The sequence below is a fragment of the Martes martes genome, assembly GCF_963455335.1.
Source record: "Martes martes genome assembly, chromosome: 3".
NCBI lineage: Eukaryota > Metazoa > Chordata > Mammalia > Carnivora > Mustelidae > Martes > Martes martes.
Window position 1 is genome coordinate 160215083 of NC_137890.1, and position 12148 is coordinate 160227230.

General features: G+C 40.9%; 1 protein-coding gene across 1 annotated transcript; it reads right to left on the reverse strand.

The window, feature by feature from the left end:
* Positions 1-11108: 11108 nt before the first annotated feature.
* Positions 11109-11465, reverse strand: LOC308340509 (uncharacterized protein; the record flags this gene model as incomplete). The annotated part of the gene is made up of 1 exon (XM_080799739.1): positions 11109-11465. One exon carries the CDS (start codon positions 11463-11465, stop codon positions 11109-11111), a length of 357 nt encoding a protein of 118 aa, XP_080655865.1.
* Positions 11466-12148: the final 683 nt, after the last annotated feature.

Here is a 12148-nt window from a genome sequence, read left to right on the forward strand (position 1 = left end):
AAAAAGACCTATCTATATGCTGCCTACAAGAGACTCATTTTAGATGTAAGACACACAGAGACTGGAAATGAAAGGATGGAAAAACATGTTTCATACAAATGGAAACCAAAAGAAAGCTGGAGTAGCTATACTCATATCAGGTAAAATAAACTTTGAAACAAAAACCAGTAATGAGACAAAGATGGGCACTGCATAATCATAAAGAGGTCAATCACTATGAGGGTATAACATTTGTAAGTATTTAAGCACCCAACATAGGGTGCATAAACGAAATAGATGACAAATAAATGAAATAGAGACAAAAAGACAACAGAAAAGATCAATAAAACTAAAAGCTGGGGGCACCTGGGTGGCTCAGTGGGTTAAGCCTCTGCCTTTGGCTCAGGTCAGGATCCCAGGGTCCTGGGATCAAGTCCTGCATCAGGCTCTCTGCTCAGCAGGGGGCCTGCTTCTCTCTCTCTCTCTCTCTCTCTCTTTCTCTCTGTATCTGCCTCTCTGTCTACTTGTGATCTCTCTCTGTCAAATAAATAAATTTTTAAAAATTTAAAAAAAAAAAACAACTAAGAGCTGGTTCTTTGGAAAGATAAACAAAATTTAGCCAGACTCATCAAGAAAAAGAGAGCGAGGACTCAAATAAGTAAAACCAGAAATTAAAGAGGAGATGTTACAGGGGCGCCTGGGTGGCTCAGTGGGTTAAGCCGCTGCCTTCGGCTCAGGTCATGATCTCGGGGTCCTGGGATCGAGTCCCACATCGGGCTCTCTGCTCAGCAGGGAGCCTGCTTCCCTCTCTCTCTCTCTGCCTGCCTCTCTGTCTACTGTGATCTCTCTCTGTCAAATAAATAAATAAAATCTTTAAAAAAAAAAAAAAAAAAAAAAAAAAAAGAGGAGATGTTACAGCTGATAACATTGAAATACAAAGGATTATAAGAATCTTTTACATTTTTTGAAGGGAAGTTTATGGTAGAATCTGTATGTCCATATGGTCAAGGATTCTCAATGCAGCACTATTGACAATATTAAAAAACTAGATACAACCTAAATACCCCATAATGGTGACAAAGTTTTTTTTTTTTTTTTAAGATTTTATTTATTTATTTGACAGAGAGAGATCACAAGTAGGCAGAGAGGCAGGCAGAGAGAGAGAGGAGGAAGCAGGCTCCCCGCCGAGCAGAGAGCCCAATGCGGGGCTCATGACCTGAGCTGAAGGCAGAGGCTTTTAACCCACTGAGCCACCCAGGCGCCCCTGGTAACAAAGTTTTAAAAACAATCGCAGTAAATCTATGAGATGGAAAACTTTGTAAGAATTTCTAAAAGATATGGAGAGTCCAGAGAGATGGCATGCAGTCCTAACAAGTGAAAAAGGGAAGTTGCACCAAAGTATATGGATAGAACTTAGTCTTGTTTTGCAAATATTAACTATATGTTAGTATATGCATAGACGAAAAAAAAAATCTGAGTGTAGCTACCGAATGTAAAGGTGATTATATTTACGTGACAAACTTCACAGTGGACTTTTGCTTTTTACTTTGTCCGTTGCTGGACATTTCTCCATTACCATGATTTATTTTCATGATATAAAATCAACACTGGTTTAGATAGAGTGATAGACATATAGATGCGTACCTTCTCTGTGAGGCTGCATTGCCCTGTTGTCTGTCTTAGCAGAGTCACGTTATCCAGGAAAAAATAAGATATGAATATTCACTGCAGTCTCTTAGCAGAGTTCAAAAGTGGGAAGCAAACTGTAGAAGTCAGGGAAAAACATCCCAAACATTTTTACCCTCCAATCTCTCAAGCGCCTCTGCCTCGCAGCGTGGCCCACCTCCTCGTCTCCTTACCTTCTGAAAATGACCCGTGAATTCCCAGAGAACTCAGCCTTGGCTTTCTTCTTGCAGGGACCTACCCATTTTCTTTCCTTATCTAATCCTTCTCTGTCCTCCAAACATAAATTCATTTTGTCTTTCTGGACTTCTCTCAGCGTTCCACTCTCAGAACTGGAAGACACACTTGAAACCTGAAAGGTGGAGGGAAGGGCGTGCATATTGACCTATGACTAGTGTGTATCTGTGTAACACATGCTCTCTCTCTTTAAAAAAAAAAAAAAAAATTTTTATTTAATTATTTGACAGAGAAAAAGATAGGAGCACACAAACAGGGACAGAGAGATACAGAGAAGCAGACTCTCCGCTGAGCAGGGAGCCCTATGGGGGGTGAGGAGGGGCTTGATCCCAGGACCCTGAGACCATGATCTCAACCGAAGGCAGCCACTTAACCCACTGAACCACCCAGGCACCCCCACATGCTACCTTTTTTATAAGGTAAGTTGCACACACCTAAATACATCATGATTCCACTTTAGTAATTTTCCCTATTAAAAAAAAAAAAAAAAGCTAAGAGCAAAAAAAAAAAAAGAAAAGAAAAGAAAAAGAAAACAAGAGATCTTCTATGGTGGTTATCACTGTTTGCTTTGAAGTGCCCACCCCTAACAAAACAGTTCATGCTCCTCTGAAGACGAAGAACAGTAGCTCTCAGTGTTAAACATTGAAGACATTTTCCCTGCTAGAAAAACAGAACCTGGAGAAATGGCCATAAAGGTGCATTACAGCCAATTAGTAAACTTTGTCCTTCTCTGAATCTGGGTGCACTCAACTTTCTTGTGCTCTGTGCCGAAGGGTCAGCACAGAAATGTTGGATGATTATCTAGTGCACGATTAACTCTTATTTTGCGTAATTATTATTTAAGTGGATTAACATTCTGTGTGCTATCTATGCAGACAGCTTTTCTCCCGAGACCAGAACTTGTGCAGAACATCACAAAAGTGCTTCAGCCCAAACTAGTAATCACAGTTGGCAGTCCTTCAAAGGCACACGGTTCCCAGTTAAAATATTAAATGAAATTTTGCGTGGGACTAGTCACCTTCAACCTTTAAGAAGTGACTTATGTTATCAAATATTTCCTGAGAGGAGGTTTTGAGAAAGAAAGGGAACACATGAGTCACTGAAGACAGTTCAGTGTCTTCTGAACACAAGCCCTCCCTATCGCCATCACTGACCTAAGACACAGCAGAGGAACAGGAATGAGGACTCCAACATCAACCTTGATCTTCCTCACCGATTGCTTCAAGCTAATCCTGCAAGACCTGCTCCTGGGCTTCTGACAACTGCCCCTCATAAATTAGCACCACCAGGGGCGCCTAGGTGGCTCAGTCATTAAGCATATGCCTTCAGCTCATGTCATGACCTTAGGGTACAGGGATCAAGCCCAGCATCGGGCTCTCTGCTCAGCAGAAGACTGCTTCTCCCTCTCCCACTCCTCCTGCTTGTGTTCCCTCTCTCACTGTGTCTCTAATAAATAAATAAAATCTATAAAAATTAATAAATAAGTAAATAAATAAATAAGCTGGCACCACCAGGAAACACAGCACCCCCTGCTCACATCTAAGCAGACGGAGGCACCGATATCTGACCCTGCAGAAAGCTTTTGGTTATGGGATATGCTAAGTGTCCTCCTTTGTAAAGTGTAGACTGAAAGATGGAATTAGTGCTCAGTGACTCCTAAACATGTCAAAGAAGGTTGTCGTGATCCGAGTCTTAACCAAAAAAACGTCCAACGAAAAGAGAGTTGTCCTTGAATGCAGAATATGCTGTGACAGTGTGATTGTGAAGATATACACATAACAAGCTATTTTTGAAAACTAATGAAGCTTTATATTTCATTATTTAAAAAGAAAGCTCCCAGGAAAGTTATTTGCATCGGGGACAAAATTAAAGAAAAAATACATATTTTTCTAAACACTGTATTCATTTATTAGTTATGTGCCACTTTATTTCGTATATATATATATACCTATATACATACACATATTTCATACATATACCTATATTTCATATATATACATATATTTCAAATATATACATGTATTTCATATATATGTATATACATATATATGATTTTTTTCAAGTGTAGAAATAAAAATGAAGGAAAGACAAGGAAAGAAAAGAAGGAGTGAAGTCAAGAGTGAGTTTCATTCAGAAAAAGGACATCATGACATCTTAATAAGAAATCTCAAATTCAGGGGCGCCTGGGTGGCTCAGTTGTTAACTGCTTTCGGCTCAGGTCATGATCTCAGTGTCCTGGGATCAAGCCCCACATCGGGCCCCCTGCTCAATGAGGAGCCTGCTTCTCTCTCTGCCTTTCTCCCTGCTTGTGCTCTCTCTCTCTCTCAAATAAACAAATAAAAACCTAAATAAGTAAATAAATAAATCTCAAATTTGGATTTGATATCTCCAAAAGCAGTCTCTGCAAAACAAGGATGAAAACACATTACGGAGTTGTAGTTTGGGTTTTTGAGACCAGTCACAGCATGAGACAACACAGAGACAGATGGCTACACCTCCAATCAGATCTTAGGACAAGAGATGGTGCTGTGTGCATGTCTTGAGGGCCTTTGGTCAAACCATTTTTCTCTTCCATTTGAATGGATGCTATTCAGAAGTCTTTGTTAGCAAATATGGCCTTGAGAGATGGCTAAGTGGGATGAGAGAAAAACAATTTTAAAAATATGAAAAAAGTTGTCTACTTTGAAGAAGAATTTACATAGATCATTAAAAACATGACATCTGAATTTCCACAAGATAAGACTACTAAAATCTACCTCTCTGAACAAGACAAAAGGTCATTTATCATGGTACAGGTAAAGTTCCTCTTTTCCAATCTTACCTGCCTCTCTTTGGCATTAAGCCCAACTTAATGTTTGGAGGAATTATTGGGTCCATTTTTCACTGTGCGTCAAAATAAGGTAGATGAAAGAAGAGGGGAAATGTACATAAAGAACGGTTTTTCATAACATATGCATTTTTCCTGGAGAAAGAAAACTGCTCAGTGTAGACCAATAGGAACCAATCCGAGAAGCTGAATTCTGGGAAGCTCCAGCAAGGGCAAGTAACTACCAACATTTTCCTTGGCTGAAGTGCTTGCTTATTTATACTCCACTTGATTTCACAAAGGACTTGAGATGGCTTATAAAAAAAACACACAGAAAGATAAAGAGTTAAAAACATGATGAAAGGGAGCATTGGAGCTATGTGAAACACACTAAGAAGAAAAACTAATATGGAAATACAGACATGACGCAGTCCTGCTCCTCACTGGAGTGTGCAGAAAAGTTGATGTAAGCATCTTCCCAACCAAAGCCGGGCAGAAAAAGCTATGAGACCCATTTAACATTTTACCCATAGTGTGTTAAGTGCACACACAAGAAGTGTGTTCAGAAGATAACTAGACTATGACCTCCTTTCAAAAGCTCGACCAACTGATGCCTTCTTGGGCCCAAAAAGGCAATCATAGGGATGCCTGGGTGGCTCATTTGGTTAAGTGTCTGACTCTTGGTTTCAGCTCAGGTCATGATCTTAGGGTTGTAGGATCCAGCCCTATGTGAACCCCACGCTCAGCAGGAAATCCACTTCACTCTCTCTCTCTCCCTCTTCCCCTCCCTCCACATGCACATGCACACTTATGTGTACTCTCAAATAAATAAATGTTTTAAAAAAAAAGAGAGAGAGAGAGAGAGGATCATAAAGTTGCTGTGCCTTTCATGAACAGACATTTCTCCAAAGAAGACATACAGATGGCCAACAGATACATGAAAAGATGTTCAACATCACTCCTTATCAGGGAAATGCAAATCAAAACCACAATGAGACCCCCTGGAACCTGTCAGAATGGCTAAAATCAACAACACAAGAACAACAAGTGTTGGCAAGGATGTGGAGAAAAAGGAATGTGCCACTGTTGGTGGGAAGGCAAACTGGTGCAGCCACTGTGGAAAACAGTATGGAGAGTCCTCAGAAAGTTCAACGTAGAACTATCCTACTCCAACAATTGCACTACTGGGTATTTATCCAAAGGATCCAAAAACACTAATTCGAAGGGATACATGCGCCCCTATGTTTGCTGCAGCATTAATTACAAGCCAAATTATGGAAACAGCTCATGTGTCCATCAGTAGATGAGTGGATAAAGAAGATATGGTATGCATGTACAATAGAATATTATTAAGTGTAAAACAGAATGAAATATTGCCATTTGCAACAACACTGATGAAGCTAGAGGGTATAATGCTGAGCAAAATAAGTTAGAGAGAGACAAATACCATATGATTTCACTCCTATGTGAAATTTAAGAAATAAAACAAATGAACAGGGGAAAAAGTGAAAGACAAACTAAAAAACAGACTTTTAACTATAGAGAGCAAACAGATGGTGACCAGAAGGGAGGCAGGGGTAGTGGAACTAGGTGAAGGAGACTGACAGTATACTTACCTTGATAAGCACGGGGTGATATATGGAACTGTTGAATCACTATATTGCACAACTGAAATTAATATAACACTGTATGTTAACTACGCTGGCACTGACTTTTTTTTTTTAAGTTGTGTCTTCCTCTTTTTAAAAATAATTTCTAAAGTAATTTCATTTTCTTGCTGTATCTACTCACTGTTGGTGAGCTCTATATCCCTCCGTTGTATCTAATTCATGTTTTGTTTCATCTTTCCCTCTGCTGGGAATCAATTTGTTTAACTTTTTTAATTAACCTTGCATTTTTTAAAATTATCAACAACTACACATACATTTTCAAGTACCCCTTTCTTAGTTAATCCTACCAAATTCTTTAAAATACTCAATTCCTTATTTATAAAATTGTTCTATGAAATATTTTTTAAAAAGAAAGCTGCCTGGCTCATTTTATAAGGCAAGTGTTAATATTGATTCTAAACTAGGTAGGGACCATAGCAAAAAAAAAAAAAAGTGTAGGGCCATTTCACTTATAAAATTCACAACTTTGATGGACTGAGGAGAAAAGTTAAGACTACTTCAACTTATACAGAAAAATACATCTCATAAAACTTGACAGCTTTTTGTGTTTTTTTTAAAGAGTACCCCTTAGCAACCTAGAAATGTCCCAGTAATCTACAACAATCATTATATTTAATGGAGAGGCTTTAGGTATACTGCCATTACTATCAGGAGCAAGACAAATATACCTAGAAATAGTAATGGAATCAACTAAGAAATCATTAGTGCTAGTGAGAGAGCTCTTCACAGTGACCACATACAGGACCAAATGAAAGAAATCAGTAGCAATTCTTTATATGCTACTCTTAAATGCAGGGTACTTAACCCCTTTGTTAGTTTCCTAGGGCTGCTGTAACAAGGAATCACAAATTGGGCGGCTTAAAACAGCAGAAATTTATTATCTCATAGTCTAGAAGCCAGAAGTCAGAAATCCAGAAGCCTGCTCCCTTTGAAATCCACAGAAGGACCCTTCCTTGCCTTTTTCTAGCTTCTGCTGGTTTTCTGGCAATCTGGCATCCTTCAGTTTACACCCGCACAACTCCAATCTCTGCAGCTATTACCGCATGACATTCCCCCTGTGTGTCTGTTCTCACTGAGCTGAGTTTCCCTAAGGATGCCAGTCCTCTGGTATTTGGAGATAAGGCCTTGTTAGGTCTTATCTTAAGGGTGGGGCTCTAATGCAAAATGACTGGTGTTAGCCTTACAAGAAGAAAGATGCACACCGAGAAAAGGTCAGGTGAGGACCCAGCCAGAAGATAACCATCTTCAAGCCAAGGAGAAAGTCCTCAGGAGAAGCCAAACCTCCCCAAACTCTGATCTTGGGCTGAGAAAAGAACTTGCTGTGATTTAAGCCATCCAGCCTCTGGTGGTTTGCTACCACAGTCCCAGAAAACTAACACAGTATGCCACTCTCGGCAGATGATGTCCTTTCAAGAAGTAAATTAAAGAGTCATTGAGTATGTTATATACTACATCTCTTAGTAAGTGACCCTTGAAATTTATCTCATATAAAAACTAAATTAAGTGTATTTTTCTTTTCATAAGAGGTTGAATTCAATGTCATCTGATTTTAATTTAATTAGTCTGACAAATGTAAAAGAGAAATAATTGCTCAAATCAATTGAAAATGTAGGAGATATTTAAGGCGCCATGCTACTACTTCAGGGTCTTGCCAAGGGGTAAAGACACTCTCTTGTTGAGAGAACCTCAATTGTAGATTAAACAAAAGTCAGTAAGGCTCTGTTTTAACTTCAGGCATCTTTATCAAACAGGCCATTTAACCTCTAACAGCAAAGAGAGCCAGAAGTCAAGTCCAAAGAAAAAATTGAGATAGGCCAAATCTTACCTTTCCAACATTGACAGGCAAGCCAAGTCAAACATCATTGTTCACCTGTTGGTCCTTCCCAGCACACTCCTGTCCTTCTCACTGATGCTCACCTTCCTCCTCCCCAGACAGCCAATAAACACAATTCCAGGACATTCTGTACATAAGTATAGACTGAATATTCCTATGCCTTGCTTTGGCTGCTTTGAAGTGACCAAAGGTCTTTTGGATGGTAACGCTCTAACCTTTGATAACTGGGATTATAGGATCCACAGAGGGTAAAGTAAACATGTGAGCAAAGTCCCAGGAGTCACGGTGGACCCAACAATCAAGAAAGAACAGACAGAAGGAAATGAGGCAAGCCTTCCCAGGAACAACTGTGTCTGAGAACATACCATCACAAATCACTAGATTTTACAAGTGAGTGAAGAAAAACTCATGTGTTAAGTCATCAAATTCATAATCTGAGTGCATATATGTGTATACACATGTGTATAAATATTGCATGTAACATACAACAAATACATAACCTGATACATATATACAAAAATAAGTGTATAACCTATGTAAGATAACATATATAACGTAAATAATGTTAAATATGAGTAAGTGTAAACATATAAAACATATAGGTTATATACATATAATTAGCATCCACTCATTCTAATAATATTATTAGCAAACTGTAATGTGTGCTAAGCCTTTTGATCCATACATATTTTTAGTCTACAGTCTGAATCCAAATAGTCTTCTTAGAAACTAATGTGAAAGATCAAGATTAGATAAGAAGACCAAAAAGACAATTTTTTCAAGTCTAGAGCTTCTCAGGTTAGCAAATCAAGGAAATGTGCCACTCCTCAAAACACCCAAGCTGAGGGAGGAAAAATAAATACACCGTGGGGTGCCTGGGTGGCTCTGTTGGTTGAGGGTCAAACTCTTAGTTTCAGCTCAAGGTCATGATCTCAGGGTCATGGGATCAGCCCCGCCATGGGCTCCATGCTGGGCGTGGGGCCTGCTTAGAATTTTCTCTCTCCATCTGCCCCCCCAAAATGAATAAATACATAAATACATACATAGTGAACAGGATCAGAGTGATTTGTGAAAGAATTTACTGTGTGACTTTTTGGATGGCTTTTTTCATTGTTATCAAGTCCCTTTACCCCTCACCTTACAGATTGAGACAAATGACCTTAAAGGAAATGGTCAGTTCCTCACCTATGTTGACCATATTTAATATGAATTTAAAAACAGGCTGCCTTGGACAGTACCTTAAAGCGCTCAGAAACAAGACTAGAAGTCACTATGTATCATTACATCATTGTATTTTCCAAGGCTGCCATAACCAAAGACCATAGACTCAATGACTTAAACAACAAAGATTTATTTCCTCAGAGTTCTGGAGGGTGGGAAGTCTGAAATCAGGGCGCCAGTGTAATTGACTCCCAGGAGAGCTCTATTTTGACTTGCAAATGGCCACCTTCTTGCTGTAATGCCCTCACAGGGCAGAGAGAGAGAGAGAGAGAGAGAGAGAACTCTGCCATCTCTTCCTCTTCTTTTGCAGGCACTAATCCCACCATGAGTTCACACCCTCAGGACTCTATCTAAACCTACTTACCTCCTGAAGACTTCATCTCCAAATACCATCACACTGGGCGTTAGGGCTTCTACCCATGAATGGTGTTGAGGGAGGACATTATTCAGTCCATAACAATCACCGTTGATATCTTGCCCATTTTGTGATTGCAGACATGGTCCTCCAGTGGTGAGTTTTGTATTATGGTTTTACCACTCACACATACACTTCGGGTTTCCATTTGCTGTTGTATTAGGTCCTCATTGTCTTTCCCAGGATTGCTGCGAAAGCTTCAGCTCTCTCCACGAACCAGTTAACTCTGTATGTCGTAGTTTAAAAACCCCTCTCAAAAACCACCAGCAACATCCACGTGCTTTAAGCAAATTACCTAACCTCTCTTTCTGTGCAGTGGGCATAGTAATATGGCTTCCATCAAAAAACTTAAGTTCTTAGAAGAATGCTGGCTTTTAAGGGCAATGTGGATGCTGGTCATTGCTCTCACTATAAATTGTATACCTAGTGTGGCCATTGCTTATTTCCAGCTATGCCCAGACTCTGTATTTCGGTTATACTCATGGCTTGCAATCTCCCACATATGTCTTGAACTTTCCCATCCCTTGCTTTTTGGCCTTCTCCTTGAAATATCTGCCCTCAATCATCTCTGCCTGTCAAAATTTCACTAATTCTTTAAAACACAACCCCAAATGTCATGTATTTCTTGAAACTATTCCAGTCCATTACCCTCATTCCCCACCCAACCATGTGGACTTGCTCCTGCCACAACACGCCACATCCCTGGCTTTAGACATGTTCATTCTCCTGCCTTGTGTTCGTGGTTATTTGTGTATGACTAGATTATAATAACACAAGGCATAATTATTTTGTGTATTGACAGCCCCAACCCACGGAGGAACATAATTAATGTTAGCTTAATGAAAATAACTCTAAGACTAAAACAGTAACAACTGTTCAGAGTTTATTTTTGTACTTTATTAAGATATTTTTAGGAGAGTATCTAGAAAGCTTCTGTGGCCACAGAAGAGACAGAACATTTATGGTAAATACAAAAAGACTTAATGTCTAGATAGGAAAAAACATAAAGAAGAGAACACAGTAGAAGTTGTGGTTGCTGAGCTCAGTAACCAAGAGGTTCTCTCTCTTGTTTCTTGGATGACATTGTATACAATGTCCACATGATGATTTTTTTAAATGGCAAAACTTACTTAAATTCTGAGTGAGAACCAGGGGGGAAGTGTCATAAAGCCAAGGGAGACAGCGGGGGCAGACTGATGGGAGGAAGTGAGCTTTAGGGATGGGAGCAAGCAGAGGCCCCAGCATCACCTGCACACCGTCCTCCTAGCAGCAGCATTGCTTCTTGCAACAGCACTTCTGCTGGCAACAGCACTTCTGCTGGCAACAGCCCTTCCCAGAGCCACAGCCACACGAGCCACAGCCACAGGAGCTGCAGCCACAGGAGCGGCGGCAGCAGCAGACCACGGGGACAGTGCAGCAGCACCCGCAGCAGCCGGTGCAGCAGGGACAGCAGTTAACCCGGTAGCATCTGCAGGTGGTACAGCTGCCACCACAGCCACCACCACAGCCACCGCAGCCACCGCAGCCGCCACCACAACCACCACAGCCACCACCGCAGCCACCACAGCCACTGCTACAGCCACCGCAGCCGCCACAACTTCCACAGCCACAGCACCCCATGGTGTCAGGAGAGTAAGGACTCAGGAGAGGTGAGGAGGGAGACTCGGGAGGTGAGGAAGGTCTGATGCCGCCTTCTGCTGGGGGAGCCCCTTATATACTGGCACCCCCCCCTTATTTTTCAGCCCAATTTCCGTGGAAGAATCTCACAAGACCTTTCCTTTACTTCCTTCTTGAACACCCTTGCCATAGGAAGGGTGTTATTTTTAGCTATTTAGCTATTTTTAGCACAGCAGCAGGCTTAGTAAACTCTGAGTTTTCTGTTATGAATGAAATCATTGTGTGTTGCGTCGTAATCATTGTGTGTTGCATCGTCCGCGGATGGAATGTAGAAAAATCATGGCTAAAGTGGAGGAAAAGAAGTAGTTCCAGGGGCCTGACAAAGACGCGTGGGACTCGGACAGGAGCCATCAGAGAACTCCCACGGGGTTCCCGTGCCCACGGCAGGGCTTTCCCACGATGCCGGGCAACCAACATGGAGAGCCAGAAGCATCCTGACGGCCTTCTGGCGGACCAGCGGTCGATCGTGGAGGGCATTCTAAGTCTTCCTTCTCTGGCTTTCAAAAGGTAAGTTTATAAAAGAGGTGTCCATTGTAAATCCAGGGACAGGAGCATTCTGCAGGGAGTGCAGACCAGCGAGAGACGGGTTGTGTCCCCTCCAGAGCTGCAGCATAAGCCTGGAGACA